This window comes from Dasypus novemcinctus, chromosome 4, assembly GCF_030445035.2.
Source record: "Dasypus novemcinctus isolate mDasNov1 chromosome 4, mDasNov1.1.hap2, whole genome shotgun sequence".
NCBI lineage: Eukaryota > Metazoa > Chordata > Mammalia > Cingulata > Dasypodidae > Dasypus > Dasypus novemcinctus.
This window is the reverse complement of record NC_080676.1, coordinates 73479574-73502980: the sequence shown is the minus strand read 5'-3', so window position 1 is coordinate 73502980 and position 23407 is coordinate 73479574. Positions and strand designations below refer to the sequence as shown.

Genomic DNA, 23407 nt, shown 5'->3' with positions numbered 1-23407 from the left:
TCTTCTCCCACCCTCCATTGTCTGCTCTCTGTGTCCATTCGCTGTGTGTTCCTCTGTGTCCGCTTATGTTCTCATTAGGTGGCTCTGGGAACCAATCCTGGGAGCTTTCGGAGTGGGGGAGAGGCAATCATTCTCCTGCGCCACCTCAGCTCCCTGGTCTGTTGCATCTCTTATTGTCTCTCCTCTGTGTCTCTTTTTGTTGTGTCATCTTGCTGCATCGGCTCTCCATGAGGGTCAGCACTCCTGCGCAGGGCAGCACTCCAGGTGGGCCAGCTCACCACACAGGCAGCTTGCCTTCACCAGGAGACCCTGGGCATCGAACCCTGGACCTCCTATATGGTAGATGGGAGCCCAATTGCTTGAGCCACATCCGTTTTCCTGTAAAGGATTCTTAAGTACTGGTAAAACGTATAAAAGTCTGTTTTAACTTACAAATACGTGACATGTTTTTTTTATGGAGCCAAAAATGTCCATTATCTATAAATAGGATGATTGTGTAGCAAAACAATAAACTAAAAAAAAGGGGGGGGGAGGAGGGGACAGGGAAGGTAGAATGCAATGTATGCAGACTTGTATAATAATGTAGCCTACTGATTGGTGGAGACAAGCAGGAATATGAAGAAATAAAGTTTATAATGATTACAGTTTACTGGGTACTGACCGTGGGCCACGTACTAAGCTAAATGCTTTCCTTGCCTGATATTCTATAAAGCAGGAATTACTCTCCCCCAGTTTATAGGCTCAGAGAGGTTAAGTAACTTTTACAAGGTCAAACAAAACTGAGAATGGAACCCAGGCCCGATAGCAATGTCCAAAGTTACTTAATATGAATTATTATTCCCCTTATGATATCACATTTAGATAGATAAATTTTATTGCAGATTTTGAAATAACTGGTTCTGCCTCAGTAATCAGAGTACACAGAACTTCTCTGGCTCGGAAGGCTCCAGACCCCCCAGGCCTTCAAGCTCCTGGGGGCAGGCCCACCCACACAGGCAGCCCAGAGCCACAGACACGGAACGGAGACCGGCCAGGCCTGGCACCATCCTTCATGGCCTTTGTTTAATAAACCCAATCTGTCAGCTTATTGTTGATTTACTTCTTTTCTTAATATGGTAATATGTAAAGCTCAAAGAGCTAACTTCCTTGATCCATAAAAAGCTCCTAAAAACCAGTAAGAAACAAATCAATAATCTAACTTTTAAAAAATGGGCAAAGAATATTAACAGGCAGCTCACAGAAAAGGAAATACAAAAGGCTCAGCTTTTTAAAAAAATGTTCACAAAGTTAAAATTAAAAAATAAAGTTTAAAAAAATGCTCATTCCTTCTTAAGAGAAACACAAATTAAAAGTACAGACACTGGGAATGCGTGTGACTCAGTGGTTTAGTGCCTGCTTCCCATGCATAATTCCCAGGTTCAATCCCCAGTACCACCTAAAACAAAACAAAACAAAAAAACCACACACACCATTTTCCACCTGTCAGACTGGCAAGGATCAGAAAGTGTGATAACATGCACTTCATAACACAAGCTCTCACTCACCGGCAGGAGAGAAAACTGGAACCTCCTCCTCTATGGAAATCAATTCAGCAATAGCCATCACAATTGCACATACTATTTGACCCAGGAATTCCACTCCTGGGAATTCATCCTTCAGACTTACTTGCAAGTGAACAATAACCCACGTATATGATTTATCACAGCAATTGCAAAGGATTGGAAACCAAAATATTCCTTCATCCAAAGAGGCCTGTTAAAATAGATCATGGTACATCCATGTGGAGCTCTGTAGAGCCAAAACATGGAGCATGTGACAGTCAGTGGCTGGAGTAAGTGGGGACCCTGGGTCCTCTGCCCACCCTGGAAGGGAAGAGACCCCTTAGGGCAGGGGTTCTTAACCAGGGGTCCGTGAGCTTGAATTGAAATCCAAAAGAACATTGTTCTTGTGGGGACGTGTTGGTGAAGGCATGATATATTTATCAAATAATGCACACTATTGTGTGGACTTAGTAAGGGGTCCGTGGTTTTCACCTGACTGGCAAAGGGGACCATAAAACAAAAAAGGTTACAAACCCCTGCCTTAGGGTCTCCCAGGTCTGCACTCCCACCCTCTGCCTACAGGTGGTGCTACTAGGCCTGCAGTCCTGGACAGAAGGCAGTGGCTTGAAGAGTCTCTGGGCTTCAAGCTGCTGAGCAAGAGACTAAAGCAACAGGCAGGCACAATTAAATAATATAAAATAAAAACTAAACTTTATTTCTCTGTAAGAAGCAGGTCTCGATAGCTGGGGCAGCAACTTTGGCAACAGAGGCTGGTGGGAAAACAAGGAACAGCACAGAAGGGAAGAGCTGGGGTCAAAGGGAAGCACTGGTGTCCCCCAGGACAGCTCCTTCCCATGGTCTCCTTCCAATCCTGGGGCCTTGGGCCCTGGTCCCTGCCAGAGAGAGGTCTGGCACCCTTCCTCTGCTTCCTGAGCCACCAGGGGCTATTTCCAGGTACGAGAGCCTAAGACCAGCCTAGTCCCAGAACACATCCACAACCAGGCCACAAGCCACACTCTGGGCGACACCCCAACTGTCCCCAGGGGCTCCTGGAGAGGGGCCTGGCCCTGGGGGGAGGGCCTGTGGGGTGCTGGTCCTCCTTTTTCTGCGAGGCCAACACAACCTAGCTTCCCAGGCCACACCTGGCTTCCCCTCAGTCTGGTCCCCTGGGCAGGGCTTGGGGCCTCACTCCAGCCACAGGCACAGCCAAAGCCTGGAGCAGACAGAAGCGAGCCACTGGGCCTGCTCAGGGCGCCTTCACGCACCTGGGCTGGGGCACCAAGGGCTGAACTGAGTCGTGCAGGGACAGTGCCGGGTGAGGAGCAACAGGCAAGGCAGGGCTTCCAGCCTTCGCTGTCTCGGGTCTTCGCTCTGCCCCTGGGAGCAGCAGCTCCTGCAGGCGGGCAGGGGCATCTCCCCACCCCTACTGGATGGATGGGCTCAAGTGATTCCTTCAGGGCAGATCCTCTGACTCTCCAGACACATCTCAGCGCCTAAAAGATGGGGAAAACACCAAAAAGGTCCTCCATCAACAGGGGCTGTTAAAGAGATTAGGGGCTATGCACTGTGGGTGGGCACAGAGCATCTCAAGGGAGGCACTGCCTCTTGACACCAGGCTAACTGGCTGAAAACTGGTGGGTCTAGGCAATAATTCCAGAACATATTATCCTGGGATGCCTTTTGTTCTTTACTTCAATAAACTATGAATAAACCAAGAGAAAAGCATTGCTGTCTGTTGGCGTATCCAAGGGTAAGAGGCACAAGAACATCTAGGCATGTTTAGATGCAAATTACTAAAAGCAACTACGAGAGCACCTAACATTTAGTGGCTGCAGACCACGTGTCACACACGTGCACCTCTTATCCTTCCAGTCGCTTCTACGAGGCAGGCGCCAGCGTGTGTATACACTCCACATATGAGGAATCTGAGCTACTGAGAGATCAGGGAACATGTGCCAGGTCACCCCAGCAGTGAGCAGCAGGGGCTGCGTTCTAGCCTAGGTGCTCCGGCCACACAGCCCATAGACTCGCAAGCCCACACCCTCCTGCTCCTTGCCAGGGGCCGTGCAACGCCGGTTTGACCATGTTTCACCACTTCATGGCTCGGTAAAAGTTTTACATGTGCATGTATATTAATATTAGTATATATTTATGTTAGGTATTATTGTATATATTATGTGTTTATATATATAAGCAATGGGTTTTTAGGGGTTGGACATTCCTTTAGAAAGGCATTAAAACTGTAAATGCTACTTTAAACTGGATTATGAAATAAAGAGGCAAGAAAGATTTGTTTTAAACAACGGGGTTTTTTTTTAAACAATTGGGTTTTAAACAGCTGTTCCCTGCCGCCCACTTGGGGTCACTAGGGGGCGCTAGTGAAGCAAGCCGCCTGCAGGCCAAGAGGCTCCAATTCTCTTTCACTCCTGAGTTCATTTGAACTAAGTTGGAAACCTAATGTTCTAAATAAACTCATTTAGGAGAAATGCTTCTCAACCCAAACCGCGTGCTTCCACTTTCCCTTGTACAATGTGGTCCGGGTGCTGCCCCGTGGCAGGAGCGTGGGCAGGCTGGGGTGGGGCTCACTCACTTGTGGTGGGCAGGGCCGCATGAGCCCAGGAGGTGGCAGCCGGCTTGTTCCAGGTTCCAGTCAAACATCTCCAGCACTTTGTGGCACTCGCCCCGTGGCCGCAGACCCAACCCAAAGAGCTGCTCCACCTGAGGAGCAGAGGGCGGTGCCGTGGGACACGATGGGGTTGAGGGGCACCCGAGCCAGGGTGCGAGCAGCAGAACCAGGCCTCAGGGTCCCTGAAAGCCCGAGCAGACAGGGGCCGGTGGTACCTTCAAATACTGGGCAGCCCTCTGCACGCTCCAGCCGTGACTCTGCAGGGCCGCCTGGCACTCCTCTGTGGTCACCCCATGCACCATGGCCTGCAGCTGGGCACACCCACCCGCCCGTCAGCACCGCTCGGGCCCGCTCTTCAGGGTGCCCGCACCCCGCAGCCAGGCCCAGTACTCACCGTCTGGATCTTGTCTGCCGGCCGTCCAGCCTCTGGCCCGTCCCCTGGGCAGCCCCTCTGCGACAGCCGAGCAGCGGCCCTCAGGGTTGGTGGCCGGGCCCCCGAGTTGCTGTTGTTGGAGGAGAAGTTGGCCTTGGGGTCTGGGGCAGCCTGGGGCATGGGCCGCACAGTGGCAGTGGGGGCAGCGGGGGCCGGGGTGCTGGGTGGGGGCAGCAGCAGGGGCACAGGCAGGGGCGCTGTCTCTTCGGGGCTCTGGGTCTCCCGCAGGAAGCGCTGGTAGCGCTCCAGGTAGGGTGGGCGCTCCGGCAGCAGGTAGTAGTGGGTGCTGCTAATCTTCTTGCCGTCTCGGACGATGGGCAGGATGCAGGGACCGGCCCGGGGGCCAGGCGCCTGGATCACCTGGGGCGTGGCATACTTGGGGTCTGAGGCGAAGCTCTGGGTGGTGGGCATGGCCTTACCGGGCGAGCTGGAGAGCCGGGGTGGCAGCGGGGAGCTGCCTGGGAGCACGAGGGGACTGGGGGTTCGCGAGCCTTGCGGGGACAGGGGCTCCCGGGGAGGCACCCGGGGAGGAGAGGCAGGTCCGGGCCATTGCCCTGTCTCTTCCTCGCCCAAGGGGGCTGGAGACAGCTCGCCGCGTGGGCGCGTGGGCCGCGGGGGGATGGGCACCCGCGGGGGCACCTGAGGCTTGTCGTCGCCTGCCGGACTGGGCGAGGAGGCCAGCGAGCCAGCTGGGACCTGCAGCTGCCGCATGCACTCCTGCTGCAGCGCCTGGAAGATCTCTGCGGTCTGGGCTGAGCTGGGCGGCTTGCTCCCACCCTGGGGCAGGAGGAACAAATTGTCCTCCAGGGGAGGTGGGAGCCGCGCCTGCTCAGGCACGAAGGCGTAATTGGTCTCACCCTGGCTGGGCCCAGCAGGGACCCCGAGGCCCACCAGGGTGCTGTTGATGGAGCAGACCTCAAAGTCATCCTCATCTTGGGCCACGTCATCGTAGGCAGGGGGCGGGGGCAAGGGGCGCGCGTCCCAGTCCACCACAGGCGTGGGATGCAGGGGCCGCGGCAGGGCCCGCGTGGGGCTCTGGGGCGGGGTCTTGTCCAGCAAGGAGCAGGCGTCCATGGCCAGCCGTGCCAGGGAGGGCGCGCAGGGTCGTGCGGCCGGGGCCACGGGCTCCTCGCCGAAGTCTATTAGCGTGACCTCAGCCCCGCTGCCACGGCCAGCCTTGGTGCCCGGCACGCGGGCCGAGGGCTTCGCTAGCCACAGCGCTCGGGGCAGGCCTGGCTTCCGCAGGCCCAGCCTCTTGAAGTCGCTGGACAAGGGGTCTTGGTCCTCACACACGGGGTCGTAGGTGGGTTCTGTGGTGGAAGGGGAGAGAGACCCCAACAGGAAGGCAGTGTAAGGCTGGGGCCAGGAGGAGAGGGAGGGTGGGGTGAGAAAGAAAGCCAAGTATCCCCCACAACTGCCTACTCCACATTCCTCCGGAGGTGAGATTCTCAGCGCACACCTGGTCCCATTGGAACAGGGGAGAAGAACCTGCCCTGGAGGCCGGCAGCCCTCTGCGTGGGCTGGTAATCCTCCAGCCTCCATCTCCATCTTGGCTGCAGCGGACGACGCCCTGCTCCCGCCTGATCTGAGCTCTCTCGTCAACACAAGACGCCAAACCTCCCTCCTCCTGGGCCCCGGTTAGTGACCCTCCGGCTCCACCCGTTACAGCACACACACCGTTAATGCAGCCATGGGGCAAAGGGCAACCCCCCACTGTGAAGGGCACACGAGCCGCCTGTGGAGAGGACAGTGCTCTGGCTGACCACTGTGAGAGTCCAGGCACAGCCTCTGCAGTCCAGAGGGCAGGAGGCAGGGCCACCAGGGAGGTCAAGGGAGGGCGCCAGGACTGGGCACTTGCTCCAGAAGCCCCGGCTTTGGGGGAGGGGGCATGCTGGGCCAGGTCAGCAGCCAAGCTCACAGCACACGCCCGTCCCCCACCCCCCGCCAGCCGGGGCTCTGTACCTTCCAGGATGAGAGGAGGAAGGAGAGGAGAGGAAGGGCGGGGGCGAGGGCCAAGGCGTCGAAAGCAGCCCCACTTACTCTGAGTGAAGATGGCAGGCTGAGGAGGGCGAGGTGGAGGCTCCCCTGCAAGAAAGGCCATGCGGAAAGAGGAGGGGACAGCGCGGGAGACACAGAAGCCAGGAGGGAAGACAGCCAGACAAGAGGGCGAGGGCAGCGTTTGGGGAGGTGGGGCGGGGGGAGAGAGAGAGACAGCAGTGAGTAGAGGCAGGCGAATGTACACACCCAATAGCACATGGGAGGCAATGGGGCAGGACATGGGTTCTGGAGCGGCAGCGCAGGATCCGGGAGATGGCACGAGGCTCCTGGCGGAGATGAAGCCCGTGGGGTGGTTTTGGCTCAGGTGAGAAAGGCAGGATTAGGGGGAAGCGAGGAAAGCCAGGATCTGAGCACGGCCAGTGAAGACGGGACAGGGGAGGAGGGCGGCTGAGTGGCAGGGCTCCCACAGGCGGACACAGCTGCCCCGCGCCTTCCCCCCCCCACGCCCAGCGGGAGCCAGGGCACAGCTGTGCCCCTGCTGCCCTGACCCGGCTGCACCCAGGGCCAGAAGAGCCCAGATGAGGAGCTAAGGGACTCGGAGCTGGGAAGGCTCTTACTTTTCGCCCTTCCTGGGTGGTGCTGGGTGGGTCGTGAGGTGCTCAGTTCCACACTTAGCAGGTCGGGAGGGTCCATGGGGTTTCCCAGATACAGCCTATGCGGAGAGAAGCAGGTCAGAGGGCAGGAGGGGGCTTGGGGTGGTGGTGGCGAGGACATGGTTGGTGGAGACGCGGGGCCTGGCCCTGGTACGGAAATCTGGCACGCCCGGGGTTGCCCGGTAACAGCTCTTCATCTTAGAGGAAGCCAAGGTGGCGGCCTGGGCGAGGAGCGCAGGGCTCCGACCACCCACCTGCATTCGCACTGCCCATCTAGCTGTAACTACCGGGGGAGAGCATCACGGAGAGAGGGCGACGAGAGAGCAGGGGCACCAGGCTGGAGAGCCCAGGATTTCGGGCTCCAAGAGCACTCAAGGGCCAAGCTCTCCAGTCCTCCTCTACCCATCAGGCCTCCAGCCAGCGCAGGAGGTGGCTCATCCAGGGATGCTCTCCAGGCAGCCACCTGCTGGCTTGTGCTGCTCTGCCCCTGGGCCTCCGTGGAGGAAGACAGAGGCCCGGGGAGCACAGCCCAGCTGGGCAGGCCTGGGTGAGGGAGGGCCTGGACCAGGGGGCAGAGGCCGCTTCCTCTCCACCCACCCTGCTCCCGATCCACTCTCGATGCTGCGTCAATCGTCTGTATCTGGGACTTAGTCACCAGGCTGATTACAGCCCGGAGGAATGGGGCTGGGCTGGCCGAGGCACACCCCAAATGGGGCAGAGGGCACTGGCCCCGCTGGAGGGCGTCTGTACTCTCTTGCTTCAACTCTCTTTGGCCCTCGCCTACTTCCTGCAAGGCAGGAGACACAGGCCCAATGACCCCACATTCAGCGCTCCCACACTCAGGCTCGAGCAGGCAGGCCTGGGGGCCGAGGGCTCCCACTGCTCCTGCCTCTCGGGGCAGAAATGCTGTCAGGAGAGGTCAGAAGGAGAAAGGAGCACCAGAGAGCAGGGGCCTGGATCGCCCTGGGGCCAGCAGAAAAGGCCCCGAGGCCTGGGGCTCGTGGGGCAGAGCATCCAGGAAGTGACTAATTCTCTTCTGTGTTCTCCCAGATCCCGAGCGACCTCGTCGTTTACTAAAAGGAGATCGCAAGGCCCCTGGCCCAGGCACAAAGAGTGGGCTCTATGGAGAGACACGCAGGACGTGTAGGTGGCCAGGCTGGCACCAGAGTGCTCCCTCTGAGCGGTCCCCCTGTGGGAACTCGCTGGGGCACCTTGCTCACAGGGACTCCTGGTTCTGGGAGCACAGGCGCCCTCCTGGCCTGTGTGCTTCCCCAGGGCCTGACCAGCAGGCCCACCTCCCACCCCAGCCTTGACACTCAGCACCCAACTTGGGGCCCTCCTGTCCAGCACCCAAAACCCTCACCCCATTCTGCCTCTGCATCTTATTCTAGTATATGAGCTTCAGGAACAGCAGAAAGTCAAGAGGAAAGGAAAGAAATGCGGTGAGTGTGGGGCTGGGAGACCATGGCGACGTGGAGAACCTACGGGGGGCACCAAAAAGCAAGAGACAGACAGGGCGCCTCTGCTTGCTCACTGGCTGCACAGGCCTACAGGCCTCTCTTCCACAGCAGAAGTCCCAACACTGCCTGCCTCCCCCTCCTCCCAGCCCGTGCGCCAAGTACCATCACTCACCACGCTTCTAGCAATGCTAGAGCAGCGAGAGCACTGGAAGAGGCACACGATTAGAACAAGAAGAGCAGAAAGTACAAATGCATAAAAAGCAGGGAGAAAACAACTGAAGTTGCTCCTTGACAGGGTGAACTGTCACACAGGAGGAGGGGCCCCGCAGGGTGCAGCTCCAGCCACCTGGGAAGAGTGCGCCCCTGCGCCTCCAAGGTCAGCAGAACAGCCAGGAGAGGGAGCGCGACCAGCGAAATGGAGACTCGCCAGCGTGTGGCCCAGGGTCTGCATCCACCTGGGCTCAGGCAGAAGGCCGGTGTGTCTGAGAGTGTCGTGGTCAGGCAGGGTGAGGCCTTCCACGGGGACAGCGGATGCTGCAGCTCCTGAGGCCACTGCCGCGACCGAGGCCTCTCGCTGCCTTGCGGCTTTCCAGAGCAGATGAAAAGGTTAGGAGCTCCCAAGGACAGGCTCCCACTGCCATCTGGTGAGAGGCCACCACAGGCCACAGCCCTCAAGCCCTCTGGGCACACTGGCCCGGGACCAGGCCAGGGGGAAAGCTCCGCCGGTGACCCCCGGCCTCTGAGCAGCACTTTCCGACCCACAGAGCACATTCACAGGCCTGTCTTCTGGGTGCACCCAGTTTACAGATAAAGAAACTCGGCCTCAGAAGTTAAAGAGAGTGGCCCACGAACTCACGGGTGAAGAGGAAGGATTCAATCAGACATCCCGACCGTCAGCCGGGGCTTCCCACGGTTCCGCCACTTCCCAAGCGTTAGGCGGGGTTCAGGAGGGAAGCCTGTGGGGCTGGGAGGCGGGGCAGGGAGGGGGGGGCGCGGCCACCCCCGGCCGTGGGCGGCGGGCCGGGGTGCCCAGGTACTCACTCGTCGATCCTGTCAGGGAAGCCCCAGCAGTGGCGGGGGTTGCTGTCGCCATGTCCCGTGTGGATGAAGCTGTTCTGCAGGGGCTGGCTGATGTCCTGGGCAGACAGGCCGGCCACGGAGGTCACCACGTTGCGAGGGAAGGGTCCCACACAGAGCGTCCGCGTGTTCTGCCCACGCCACCAGTAATTCTCGGCCCTGCCCGACAGGGATGACACAGTGATCGCCCGGCATGGGAGCACGGGCTCAGGGGGCAGGACCCTTTCCACACCAGGCCCCCTGCAACCACGATTCTGACCCCCTGGGCAGAGGGGGCCGGGGCCGAAGCCACAGGACAGGGGCTCTGCCACCAGCCTCCTCCCAGCAGCACCCGTGACCTGCCACGCCCCCAGTACAGTGCCCGGCTGTTTGCAAACAGCCTTACTCTAAGCTAGCAAGGTGAGTCAGATGGCTTTTCCTACGGTTTACAAATGAGGAAACAGGTTTAAACAAATTACAAGACTTGCCTACAGTTAAAAGAAAGATCACGGCAGACTCAGGATTCAAACCTGGTTGTTCACACTGTAAAGCCAGCACCTGTCGCACTACCACTGGGCCCCCCTCCTCCCCTGGCAAGGCCCTTGGGCTCCGGACCTCTCAGCCGCCTGCCTGCACTCTGGAGCCCAGTCCCAGTTACGCTGAGAGCTGCAAGGACCCAAGGGAGCCGCATGGGCCTTAGCCTCAGGCCCTGGGGCCAAGACCTCCAACTTGCACCTGCCTCCTGCACTCAGACCTTTGAGGGTCTGGAAACTCTCTGGGGCAACTCGAGCCTCCTCTTCACCAGCTTACTTCTTGCCAGTGCTCTCGGCCACACCTCCTGGCAGGGCTTCAGGGCCCCACCTTTGCCACCCTGTCCTCCAGAAGGGAACCTGCTACTCCCAGGGCGGCTGGACTGCAGCACCGTCAGCCCCTCACTCTCGAACACAAGCCCCGTGCTGATAGGATTGGGGTGAGGGGGGGTGAAGCAGGTGAGTGGGAAAGAACAGGGATCCCCCTGGGACCTTCCCAGTGCCAGAAAGCTCCGGCAGGCTGTGAGGGTCCTGGCCTGCAGCTGGAATCACTCACCGTGATGACGGGGGAGGATTGGGGCTGAGGCAGAAGGGACGCCAGCTATATCCTGCTGTGACGGGCACACGGGCCGCTGCACTCCATGCCCTTACTGACACCCCCAACCCTTCCTTCAACTTGCCCCAGAGCCAGGAGCATAAATAAAGGCCAGGCAGGGAGGTGCTGGATGACGGGGGGACGCGGTGATGCCCGAACCCCTGGACCCCCATGTCGTGAGGTGACATGGCCCCACTGGGGCAGGGTGCCCTCCAGAGTAGCCTATTTCCTGACACCAAAAGCCAAACCTTTCAAGTCCAGTAGTCCTCAGGGAACCGGGCCTGGGGGGGGGGGGTAGTCCAGCCTCCTTGTAACAAGGCTGTGGACAGGGCCCCACCACCAGACACAGAGGCCTGTGATTACCAGCCTGCCCTCAGCGTGGGAGGGGCAGGGAAGGAAGGAAGAAGAGAGGACAACACCCCTGGAAGGGACCAAGCCATCCAAAAATAGCAGGGCCACTCCAGCAAGGGAGAAGCAGCGCCCCCTCTGCACACACACAGGGCCCGCTGAGGTTGAGGCCCTCCCCCAGAAACTGTGGTGAAAGTTCCCTGCGCTCCGTGTGCCCCTCCACCTGAGAGCCCCTCACCCCCATTCCAGACACCCACCCAGGCCTGACATTGGACCCTGCTGCCCCCGTTAGCATCTGGGGAGACAGACAAGATGAGAAGAAGCTTCTGCAAAATGGGAAACCTAGGTTAAGGTGACAACTGCCTAAAGCTACCCAGCTGTTGGGGACCAGGCTCTGGAAATCTTAGTAGCACCGTGTCCTGGTCCCAGCCCAAGGTAGAGCAGTAAGGGCTGAGCAAACGTTGCCTAAAAATTCTGCTCAAAATACCATGCTACCTTCTGTCCGGCAGCCCCAGACAGCCCCTAGCCTCAAGGGACAACTCAGAGTCCTAGAAAAACCCAGCCATCCATTTGTCCCGCACGGCCCGGCCAGCCTCGCAAGCTCAGCTCCCGAAGCATCCGGGCGTCTTCTCTGCCTACCACCTGGTCCCTGGAGAAGCACCGTGCCTACAGACAGAGACCAAGCAAGGGGTCTCCTGGACTCTTAAGAAAACGGATGTACTGGAAACAGGTTCTACAAGAGGGAACTCAATGCTGAACAGACCACACTGAGAACAGCTGGAGCCAGGCCAATAGGGAGACAGAAGCAGGCAGAGGCGCCCATCCAAGCCCAGACCCAAGGACACACACACGGAACCCGTCCTCTGGGAGACGCAGACTGAGTCAGCAAACACACAGAGGTGCTTGGGGACAGAGGAAAACAGGGGAGGCATCAAAGCCCTGCCCACCAACACGGGACCCACTCCCAAAGCCTGACCAGCTGTTGCAGCCGCCTGCCCCTCACCTCCTACCTCCTGAGCAGCTCCAGGGACCAAGGGCAGCCGCTGTGGTCCAAGCAGGAACCGGCTGGCCCACACTGCGGGCAGGAGGCGGCAGAGCCGGCAGCTGGGGCCGACCGGGCTGGGGACGGAAGGGCGGGGCAGGGCGCACCCACGAAGGCCTCCCGGGAGGAGCGCTCCCCCACTCCTCCTGCTGCCCGCCTCGCTCTGACAGTGACCGGGGTGCCAGTTCCAGGCACACACAAAAGCGCCTGAGTCACCTCCTCAAGGACACTGGGCCCTGGTACACAGGCAAGAGACAGGATGGGGCGGTAGAGATTTGGGGACTACAGGCATGTAAAGGTGGGAAAGGCTGGGTTCGCGGTGGGCCAGAAGCCCCGCCATGTCCCCCCACTGAGGGGCCTACCCTCCCCTTCTCCCTTCTATGTATCTCACGCTCACGGGGCCCCTGGAGTGCCCTTCCCTGGACCCTCTGCTCCAAACCCAAACACTGTTTCTGCCTGTTCCCCAGGCACCTCTCCTTCTAGACGCTTCCTGCTTTCCTCCACCACCAAGAGCCCTCAGCCACACTCTCCTGCAATCTGTCGGCAAGTTGTTCTTGCCCCAGATCCTCAGGCCCAAAGGTGAGGGGAGCTCGGCCTTGGGAAGAGGCGCTGCGGCCACAGGCTGCACTGCTGGCTGGGTCGTGGGGGCACACTCCGCTGACTCACCCCGCGGCTCTCCTCTCTCACCCACCCAACCAGGGGCAGTGGGGCAGGCCCCCAGCCCCCAAACCCCAGTTCCAGGTAGAAAGGGCTTGGCAGGGAGCAGCCCCCTCGCCCAACCCTTGCCTGGCTCTAGGTCAGAGGGATTTCCTCGGCCTCACTGCTCTTCTTCCTGGTCCTCAATGCTCCCTGTACCCCAGAAGACATCTTAAACCAGTCCCTGCCCCAATTCCTCTGACACCCTGGGGACCAGATAACTGAAGGTGGGGAGGGAGGTGGGTGGGGCCTCCAGGGCTTGAACTGCGGGGGCTGAAGGCAGGAGACGGTGACTCAGGAGCTGCCGCCTGTGGGCAAAGACGCGTCTGCACGTGGTGGGGGTGGGCGGTGAGGCAGACACGAGCAGGACTGGAGGGGCCCAGGAAGACTGGAGGGGGCCCGCAGGACTGGAGGGGGCCCGCAGGACTTGAGGGGGCCAAGGAGGACTGGAGGGGGCCAAGGAGGACTGGAGGGGCCGAGCAGGACTGGAGGGGGCCGAGCAGGACTGGAGGGGGCCGAGCAGGACTGGAGGGGGCCGAGCAGGACTGGAGGGGGCCCGCAGGACTGGAGGGGGCCCGCAGGACTGGAGGGGGCGAGCAGGACTGGAGGGGGCCCGCAGGACTGGAGGGGGCCGAGCAGGACTGGAGGGGGCCGAGCAGGACTGGAGGGGGCCCACAGGACTGGAGGGGGCCGAGCAGGACTGGAGGGGGCCCGCAGGACTGGAGGGGGCCAAGCAGGACTGGAGAGGACCTGGAGGGGCCCCGAAGGAGAGACTGGGAGGGGGAGTGGGGAGGCCGGGAGGAAGCAGGAGAGAAGCCAGGTGGGAAGGACGACAGGCTGACAAAAGGGGCTAGGGAGGGCGGGCAGGCACTCAGGGACACCCAGGTAGAGAGGGGGTGTGCTGGGCGGCAGGAGGGGAGCGGAGGGGGCCAGAGGTTGCTCTGTTGTTCCAGAGGCCGCTGCGGTGGCCAAGGCCAGGCTGAACCACTTCCTATTGCTCACTCTTACAGCAGTCTGGCCTGACCCACACAGCCAGGGCTGGAGTCACGTTGGCAAAGGGTCAGGGAGGCAGGGTCATGCCGGGAAAACTCCCACCTGAGCAGCGTCTGCACACTGAACCCCCGTGCCCAGGAGCACGCCCTGCCCCAAGCCTGCCCTCCTCACACTGCAGGGCTCCGCTGCCCACGGCCCCGTCTGCTGCCACGGGAACCTGGAGGCAAGCGACCTCCACGCCACACCCCCTCCACCCCACGCCCATCCTGGGCAGGGCCCGGCCCCGCACTGCCTACCTCCCCTCGATGACTGTGATGACGTCATTCATCTGGATGTGCAGCTTGTCCGGCTCCTCAAAGTCCTGCAGGGCCCGCATGTCCGTGGGCTGGGCCTGAAGGATCGGCAGGTCAGTTCCCACCCAGGGGCCGCTCCTGGGGCAGCCATCGCCTGGACAGCCCAGCTCCCGCGGGCACGTCCACCCCTCACCTCCAGCAGGAAGTCCCGAAGGGCCACGAAGGTGGGTCTGTCCTCTGGCTTGTGAGCCCAGCACTGCACCATGACGTTGTAGATGTCTTGGGGACAGTCCTCGGGTCGGGGCAGGCGCTCCCCCTCCTTGTCAATCTTGTGCAGGATCTGGGGGTGGGCCGGGGGTGGTGCAGCTTTGAGAACCAGCCCAGCGTCTGGCTCTGCACATCCCACTTTCTGCCCAGCCCATCTTACGACTGAGCTGCTGGCTGCCTTGACTGACCCCCAGAGAGGAGGTCTGCCTCCAGGGGAGGGGCCCTGTCCCCAGGGACCCTTACTCCCAGGTCCGCGGCCTCAGGACAGGAGTGTGTGGCCAGGGCTAGGGAATGAGAGCCCAGCCCTTTGCTCCCTGGCCCACTGGTACAGTCTCCTCTCCTTGTCCAGCACCCGAGAGGTCACGTGGACGGGGTCGGGGGGACGGTCAGGTTAAGATTCCAACAAGGCCCAGCTGGGGGCTGGGGGCCACCCTATGGGGGGCACACCTCCCACCCCTCACCTGACTGCCATTGAGGCCAATCCAGGGCTCCTGGCCATAGGTGAACATCTCCCACAGCGTCACCCCAAACATCCAGGTGTCGCTGGCATGGGAGAAGGTGCGTGTCTTCAGGCTCTCGGGGGCACACCTGACAGAGGCAGGGTCAAACAAAAGGTTTTCCAGGGCACCCAGAGCGTCCCACCTGCCTCAGCCCCAACAATCACAAACACCCGTTCACACGATGTGCACTTGTCGCCCCACCATGTGCCGGGCTCAGCTGTGGACCCGGAGGCGGTGATAGGCTTCCCGACCACACGGGGCCTGGGGGGGGGGTGCAGCGGGAGAAGGTCACCCATACCCAGGTCTCATTCAAATGCAGCCCAGATGGTGGGAGGGTGAGGGTCCCCAGGCTGGGGACAGGGGCAAGGAAGGTCAGAGGTCAGAAGGGGTGTGGCGGGGTGGGGCGTGGGAATAAGGGTGCAGGCTTATAGGGTGGGGGCGGGGGGGGGGAGATGATAACTTCCAGCTTTTAGGCAGGACCCTGGGGTTTGGATCGTTTCAACAGGCAGGTGTGGGTGGGGAATTCGGACGAGGTCTGGGGAAGAACCCAAATGAATGGAAACAGCCACACTGGCTTCACCCAAACAGCACCACGCTCCCTGGGTGAGGGCAACGCCACTGCAGTGAAGCCAGAAGAGGGGTTTTCTGCAGGGGACTGAGGTGCAGGGCGGGAAGGAAGGTGCCCTGGACGCAAGAGCTGGCCTTGCCGCTCAGGGACCCAGGGACAGTCACTCAAGATCTTTAAGCCTCATTTTCATGCATCAAACAGGACCAACAATATCCTGTCGGCTTCAGTGTGCTTTAAGGAACTTATAAAAAGGTGGCTTTATCGTTTACCATCCACACCCAGATGCTTGAGTGTGAGAAGGGGTGCTCTTAGGAAGTGGCCAGCAAGCACGATCTGGGTGTGCGGCCACCCCAGAAACAAAGCTAGTTGTTAACTAGGCGATCACACGGCCTGGACTTCAGGGTTTCCCGCAGACAAAGCTCTGGCAAGCAGAACCAGACCAACCCTCCTCACCCCGAAACAGGGAGATCCCACTCTAGCCGCTGGCACCAGAGGCCCGTGATGGTCACAGCACAGGAGAAGCCCACACAGGGGCTAGGGAAGGCCAGGGGGCTCCTCAGGGCTCGGGTGAGCAGCCCCACAGCCCACAAGGCCCAGCGCGGACTGGCCCTGCCTGCTGCCTGGGCTCCCTCATACCACCTGCTGCTAGCTCTACCTGAAACACCAATTCCTGATACCAACCCGTCTTTGACCAACTTCTCTTCACCTTCCTGGTTTTAGCTTCAGTACAGAGCCAATGAGTAATGCGCCCCTTGATGAGTCGCTGTGACACTTAATCTCTGTGCTTTCCAGGGCCTACAGCCCCTGGCACGGGGTGGGTAGGTGAATGGACAGGCCCACGAGAAGGCTCCCCAGGATCAGAACAGGCATAGGCAGGCCCAGGCTGAGCCAAGGGCTGTGGTGGGTATGAAAGGCCCTGGAAGCTGAGGCCCAGGTCTGCTGTGACCGGGGTGGGGGGGTCCAGACCCTATGAGCCCGCAGCACCTGCCTCTCACCAGGCAAAGGGCACCTTGCGATGCTCCTGCATGACGTAGTGGTCATCGTTCTGGGGCAGTGCTCGCATCAGCCCGAAGTCCCCGATCTTGACCAGGTCCCGGGTGGCCAGCAGCAGATTGCGGGCAGCCAGGTCGCGGTGAATAAAGCGCTTGGACTCCAGGTAGCCCATGCCCTCAGCCACCTGCACAGCATAGCGGCTCAGAGTCCCCAGGAGGAAGTGGCCCTGGTGCTTGCGCAGTCTGTCCAGCAGCGAGCCCAGAGGCGCCAGCTCTGTCACCTGAGGCCAAGTGGAAGTGGGAGGAATAAGCCTGACCAGCCCCGGCCCTGCGCCAGTGCCCTTGCCTCCTGAAGGCCTGCCAGAGCCGTGCTGCTCAGTGTCTCCTCCTCTGGGAATCCTACAGCGTCCCTGGCCTTCCTTCCAGGCAAAGTGGGACAGTAAAGCCCAAGGAGAAGCAGCCCAAAGAGACTTAGGCTAGAAACCCCAAAAACTAAAATCAAGGGCCAACCGCTCCCATGGGTGTGACTGCCAAAGAACGTGAGCACAATCCAGAGATGGACACGGGCACCAGTGGACACAGTCAGGTGGGTGGCCAAAGCAGGACGTGGGGCCCTGGACCTTTCTCGGGATGGAGGACGAGAGCACAGGCAGGGGGAGGGGCAGGCCTGGGGGCCCCACGACTATGGCCTCCACACCCCACAACCAGCAGCACTCACCATCTTCATGGGCGGCGTGAGCACCACGCCGTAGAGGCGGATGAGGTTGCGGTGGTCGAGCGAGTGCATGGCGTTGACCTCCCGGATGAAGTCGTCCATGGCTTCCGGCTGGCTTAGCACGTCCGGTTTCAGGCACTTCACAGCCACACTCACCTGTGCGGAGGGGGGACTGCCCGGATCAGGCCACACCCATCCCCATCACTGCCGAGCCCACTGGCTCCCTGTCAGAGGTGGTGTGACCACCCCCGCCTTGGCTCACCCCCGTTTGGGTGGTGGGTGCCTGGGCTCACGCACTGTGCGTGTGGTCTGGTTGGGGGCGGGGCGGCTGGCTGACCCTGGGCCTTCAGCTGTGCCTCCCCTTCCCGGGGGATGCTCTAGGTTAGATACCAACCTAAGAGATGAGCAATAGGGAAGCGGACTTGGCCCAGTGGTTAGGGCGTCCGTCTACCACATGGGAGGTCCACAGTTCAAACCCCAGGCCTCCCTGACCCGTGTGGAGCTGGCCCATGCGCAGTGCTGATGCACGCAAGGAGTGCCATGCCACGCAGGGGTGTCCCCCGCGTAGGGGAGCCCCACGTGCAAGGAGTTCGCCCCGTAAGGAGAGCTGCCCCAGTGCGAAAGAAAGTGCAGCCTGCCCAGGAATGGCGCCTCACACAAGGAGAGCTGACACAAGATGGTGCAACAAAAAGAAACACAGATTCCCGTGCCGCGGACAAAGAAAAAGACGCAGCAAATGGACACAGAGAGCAGACAACGGGGGGGGGGGGGTTGGGAAGGAAGGGAAGAAAAATAAATTAATAATAATAATAATAAAAGAGATGAGCAATAGAATGACATCATATTAAATAACTATAAAGGGAATACTATAAATTAAGTTTTTAGTGGAGAAGTAAAATACTTTAAATATAAACGCCAGAAGAGTGGTTTCTCTTGGAGGACAGGGACACTGCCTGAGGACGGTGTGAGGGGTATCCTGGGGAGAGACTCCTGCTCCCTGTCTTGACCTGGCGAGTGGTTACATGATTCTGTACACAGGTGGGTTTTCATTGAACTCTACTCTTTATAATTTTACTCTTTATTGCACCTAAGTTATATATATATATATATATATATATATGAAAGACTTAAGAATGTAATGTCAAAAGCAAGGGGTAAGATTTAAAAAGTTACATCCAAGGTATGATCTTAAATAAATTCAACAAAATAACCTGAAGTTAAAAAAAGCAGAAATGCTAACTCAGCTTCCTTTGAGAGGTAGGATTACAGGGAATTTAATTTTTTTTTCCAAGTAGTTTCCAAATTTTTACAATAAATCCATTACCTTTATAATCACAAAAAAAAATACATCCAGTTAAACCTGGGCACCCATGACCTGCCCAGTCTCCTGCCAGCCCAGCAGAGGGCAGGCCCGCCCAGGTGGAGAAGGGCCTCTGCCAGCTCCCCGTGGGTGCCCCCCCTCTGCTGTGCCCCAGGCCCCAGGAAGCTCACCGTCTTCCCCGAGGGGGCGTCCCACTCGCCCCTGCGCACCACGCCGAAGGAGCCATCTCCCAGCTTCTCCAAGAGGCGCAGGTCCTTCTCCCCGATGAGGCAGGTGAGGCTCTGCAGGGACCCCTCCCCTGCTGGGCCCCCTGGGGTGGGGGAGGTCTTTCGGAGGGCGCTCTGAGAGTGAGGAGGGGGGAACTCAGCCTCCAGCCGCTTTCCACTGAACACCTGTGGGAAGGCAGCCAGGGGCCAGATGGGAGCCTGAGGCCCCAGTGCCGGGCGCTCGGGACCACCCCAAGGGGCCCACTGGTGGTCCTCGGCTGGGCCTCCAGACCAGCCTGGCTTGGCTGGACACCAGGAGGCAGCCTGGCAGGACCCCAGCCCCCCCCCAGACCACACCTCTGAACTAAAACCCTGCAGGCTCAGCAGGCCTCGGGGGTGCGCCAGACAGAAGGACAGCCTGAAGCCTGCGGCTGCTGCGGGGTCGGGGCCAGCCTAGAGCAGCTCCTGGCACCCCCCACCCGAGGAAGCTACGGTCTGAGGCTCCTTCCCATCTTTTTGCCCCACCCCTTCCTTCCTGGACCCCTGCCCAGCAGACTCCAGCCCCTGCCCCAACTCGATGGGGCAAGCGCTGAGGGGCCCTCCACAAACATCTCCCTGTCCATTTTTAGTGCAGGTCCCTTCTCTGGGTTGACCATTTGGTGCTGTCTGTCTACACCCTCCCTGGGGAGCCGGCTGCCCTTCATCCTGCCCAGGGGAGGATAATTTTAGTCTGAGGTTGAATTCTGTGTGTGTGTTGTACACACAAAGCCAGTCCTTGCAGGGAAAGGCCTGGGAAGACAGCTGGGCTTCTGGAGGGACACCCAGAGCCGAGGGCTAAGAAAGAAGGGGAATCAGAGGAGACTGAGCCCTGGGCTGGAAGAGGGGACCGAAGGTCAAGGCACAGGAGAAGGGAGGCCCTGAGGGTCAGACCCGGCCTGCTCAGTGTGGCCTCAGTACCTGCCCTGGACACCCGGAGCTGTGGCTGCAGGTTGCCCTTTGGCCTCTCCCACCCCCAGGCTGGCAGAGCCTTCTCTGATCAGGCTCTGTGGCCTCTCAAATCTGAAGGCCTCTTCTGGTCTCTCCTCCCTGTCCTTCCTCCCACTAACTGGAATCCCTCATGTTTGCACGCCAAGGTTCAGCTTATGAAGCACTTCAAAGCCATGACCTCGGGGGACCCTCCCTCCCCCCAGCCTGTGAGGTGAGCCGGGCACCGTTTTACAGAGGACGTGCCCGACTAGCCCAGGGACCTCCCGCACCACAGTGACAGGTCTGCTACCCCGCCACACCACGCTTCTCTCTTGCCTTCACATGCCCCAACACACTTTTCTTCCCTAAAACCTGGGCAAGGGACCAGGACAGCGTCCCCAGAAGAGGCCACAGAATCCCAAGGGACAGCCCCTTTGCCCAGATCACAGCCAGGAAATCTCGGTTGCCCAATCCCAGTCCAGCTGTTGGGTCCTGTCTGCTCCCCCCTCCAAACCCTGAGGCCAGGGGAGGGGAGGGGAGGGAAGGCCGGCTGGTTCGCTTCCTCTCTCATTGTCTTCCAGACAATGGGCAAAGTTCCACTGAGTCAGACAAGATCCAAATTAGGGCAACTGGGGGGTGGGGGGTGGTGCAGGCTGTGGGGAAGGAAGCAGGTGTGGGGAAGGGGCTAGAGGACCAGAGAAACCCTCGAAGGCTGGGGGGTGCGGGTGGCAAAGACGACCTGGCCCCAGCATTCCCGCCTCCCCACACTGGGCACAGCCCTCAGACTGAGAAAGGGCTCAAGTGAAGACACACTTGTCCACGAGCTCCTGCCCCACGAGCTCCTGCCCCACAAGCAGCACCGCCAGGCACTGGGAGGGGATGTGAAGGAAACACCGCCCACGGGCTGCCCGCTCGTCTGCGTCTGGCAGAGACAGACACTTAGCCAGGCAGCTCTACAAGTACCCTGTCTGATAAGACCCCAGAGGAGGGAGGAGGGAGGTCTGTCCGAACAGTGATGGGAGCCCAGCAAGATGATGCCTGCCCAGGGCATGGGGCTGTTTCCTAGGACGGGCTCCCGCCCCCACCCCACTCCCGCCCACTCACCTTGCTCATCCAAGACTTGCGCTTGCACATGGCCTTTCGCCTTTTCACAGCCTCCCACAGCCGCCGCTGGCCTGCAAGGGAGAGAAGGGAAATCTTGGGCTGTGCAGATAGCTCATGTCCCTCCCCACGCCCCAAATTTCTGCTTCCTACCCTGCAGGCTTCCTCAGTCCCTTGGGGAGGGCCCACCCCTAGACACTGCCCAGCAGGACACCAATGAAACCAATTCCAAATGACCAGGGCCTCAGTTAACCAGATGGTAGCTACCTTCTACTTTAGGCAGCGGTTCTCAAACTGGATGGAAGTGTCTAACCACCACAATTGAACAGCAGTGGTTTGCTCCTGACTCTCAGGAAATAAAGTAATGGACAGAATTTTCTCAATTTTTAGTTATTTTTTCCCCATAGAATTGTCTTAAGGTGATAGCATCAGACACGAATTATCCAGGCCCAAAAAATTACATCTGTCAGTGTTTAATTTAGCACATTATTACCTATTTAGCTACTTAAGTTGAATGCACGAAGTTTCTAATGTTCTACAAAGAATACCATGACTTCTAGATGCTGCAACCACTACTTTCAGGATAAATGCAAGGTTAAGATATGAGTTAAACCTATACAGCAGATCTCTGTGCATAAGAGAATGTGAGAGACAGAAAGGAGACAGAGAAAATCAGACAGAGAGAGACTAAGAGAAAATTAACATTCTGAGAGTTTTAACCTTCTTTCCTCCATACAAATCTCTGGACAATGACCCCTTATGTTTAGAATGGTGAACACAACAGACTCAATTCTACACTTTATAAAGAAGGGGAAATCGAGGCAATACACCCTACAAATGTCTGAACAACAAAAAAGGGGCTAAAGCTAATCCTAAATTGCCAGATCTTTAAGTAAGACAAATTACTTTCTCCTCTAACTCCAGTTTACCTTTACAAATGGGAATTGTTCTCAGGTCACCTACCCAACCTCCTCAGGGGCTTCTGGGACAGGGTAGCAAGAGTTCTCAGCTACGTCATCCCAAAGAATCAAGGGAGAGGAGAGAAATGGGCAAGGGGGAGAGGACAAGCAAGGGACTGTCCCCACCTACCAGGCCGGCCCATGCCAATCTTCTCCAGGTCCTCATTCTTGACGTACTCAAAGTGGGACAAGCGGGTAACATTGAGGTCGTCGCGGAGCCGCAGGAAGTACTGCTGCAGCTGCACCTCGGATAGCAGTTCCAGGAGCCAGCCTGTGCCCTCCTCTGGCTGCATGCTGCTGCTCCCCAGCCTCTGCAGGGAGGTGAAGAGTGGCTCAGGGAGATGAGAAGGGCCCCCACCCGAGAGCCTGGGCTCACCCACACCCTGCTCTGCTGCCTGGAAGGACTCAAACCACTGTCTCCCAAAAAGAGCTGAACCAGATTCTGAACCCCTCTCCCCACTTCCGGCCAACAAGGGCAGAACTAGGCAGCTGGTATACGGCCCTGGCCTGGGAGCAGGAGTTGGGGTTTTACTCCCAAGCTCTGCAATGTATGAGCCAAGTGACCCGGATAAACTTCACTATGCTGGGGTTATACACCTGCTATTCAACTCGCCTGGGGCCACAAGCCCTTTGAGAATCTTCATAAAAAACTACTGTCACTCCAGAAAAATGCATACATTTTTACGAATGACATTTTATTACAATTTTGGGGGGGTGTAGTGTTCCCTGAGACTCATCATGGGCTCCCCAGCTCCAGTGGACCCGAGGGAAAGATCTCAGGACCAGTCGATGAGCACTAAGCTAGGTTCCTCCCAATGCCTGGCATTCCTGGACCAAACCCTACACTCCAGGGACCACCACTATCCCAGTGCCTGCAGGCCTGGGGCAAGTGTGAGGCGAGAGGGAGAGCGGGGTATTGGGGCAGGCTCCTGAGGCAGCAGTGCTCAGCGCCCGTCAATGATTGTCCCCAGGGACTGTGGTCCAGTATTATCAAAACTTCCAACTGTTTTTCAAGAAATACTGGAAATCTGGATTTACATGTGAAATCTTGCCATTAATTTTTTTAAAAGTAACATCTGCATGTGGTAAAAAAATTCAAAAGGCACACAGAAGCCTAGCTAGAATAAAGTCAGTCTCATTCCCTCCTCCCCTATCGCACAGCCACCTAGCACCCCTGCCCGAAGCCAGCTGCCATTGTCTTTTAAGTGTCCTTCCAGACTGTGCTTTCCCCCACACAAATATTTACACATTACCCATACTGTTCTGTTCCTTGTTTTCACTTAACATTTTACCTTTCTGATTTTTAACGCTGTCAACGAATTCAAGTTTGAAATACACACACACATACACACATGGTGTGCAGGCCAAACAAAACACCCCTGCAGGCCACAATCAGCCCATAGGCCACCAGCAAGCAACCTGACACTCTCTTTGGCACAAAGAGGCCAGCGGCACCCTCACGGCTGAGCAGTCTGACCCACTGGACACCAAGCCCATCTGTCCTCAAGCTAAGGATCTATCCGGGCCAGCCCCTGACCCAAGCTCAAT

General features: G+C 58.7%; 1 protein-coding gene across 50 annotated transcripts in view; it reads right to left on the bottom strand.

Moving 5' to 3' along the window:
• Positions 1-2230: 2230 nt before the first annotated feature.
• TNK2 (tyrosine kinase non receptor 2) overlaps positions 2231-23407 on the bottom strand; it is a 42555-nt gene continuing 21378 nt past the window's right edge. For 4 of the 50 annotated variants that reach the window (XM_058295635.2, XM_058295634.2, XM_058295633.2 and 1 more), the window contains 15 exons: positions 21990-22170; positions 20904-20974; positions 18798-19019; positions 17310-17462; positions 16595-16872; positions 14993-15119; positions 14458-14604; positions 14268-14362; positions 9753-9947; positions 7216-7310; positions 6563-6685; positions 4562-5910; positions 4383-4478; positions 4132-4259; positions 2231-3034 (listed from right to left, as the gene is read on the bottom strand). In XM_058295635.2, coding sequence (XP_058151618.1) covers positions 3028-3034; positions 4132-4259; positions 4383-4478; positions 4562-5910; positions 6563-6685; positions 7216-7310; positions 9753-9947; positions 14268-14362; positions 14458-14604; positions 14993-15119; positions 16595-16872; positions 17310-17462; positions 18798-19019; positions 20904-20974; positions 21990-22152 — 3249 coding nt within the window. In that variant the 5' untranslated portion in view covers positions 22153-22170 and the 3' untranslated portion in view covers positions 2231-3027. Of the gene's footprint in view, positions 3035-4127; positions 4350-4382; positions 4479-4561; positions 5911-6562; positions 6686-7215; positions 7311-9752; positions 9948-14267; positions 14363-14457; positions 14605-14992; positions 15120-16594; positions 16873-17309; positions 17463-18797; positions 19020-20903; positions 20975-21989; positions 22171-23407 lie in introns of those variants that run through there. The other 46 variants (XM_071214719.1, XM_071214726.1, XM_058295629.2 and 43 more) reach the window with 26 other exon arrangements.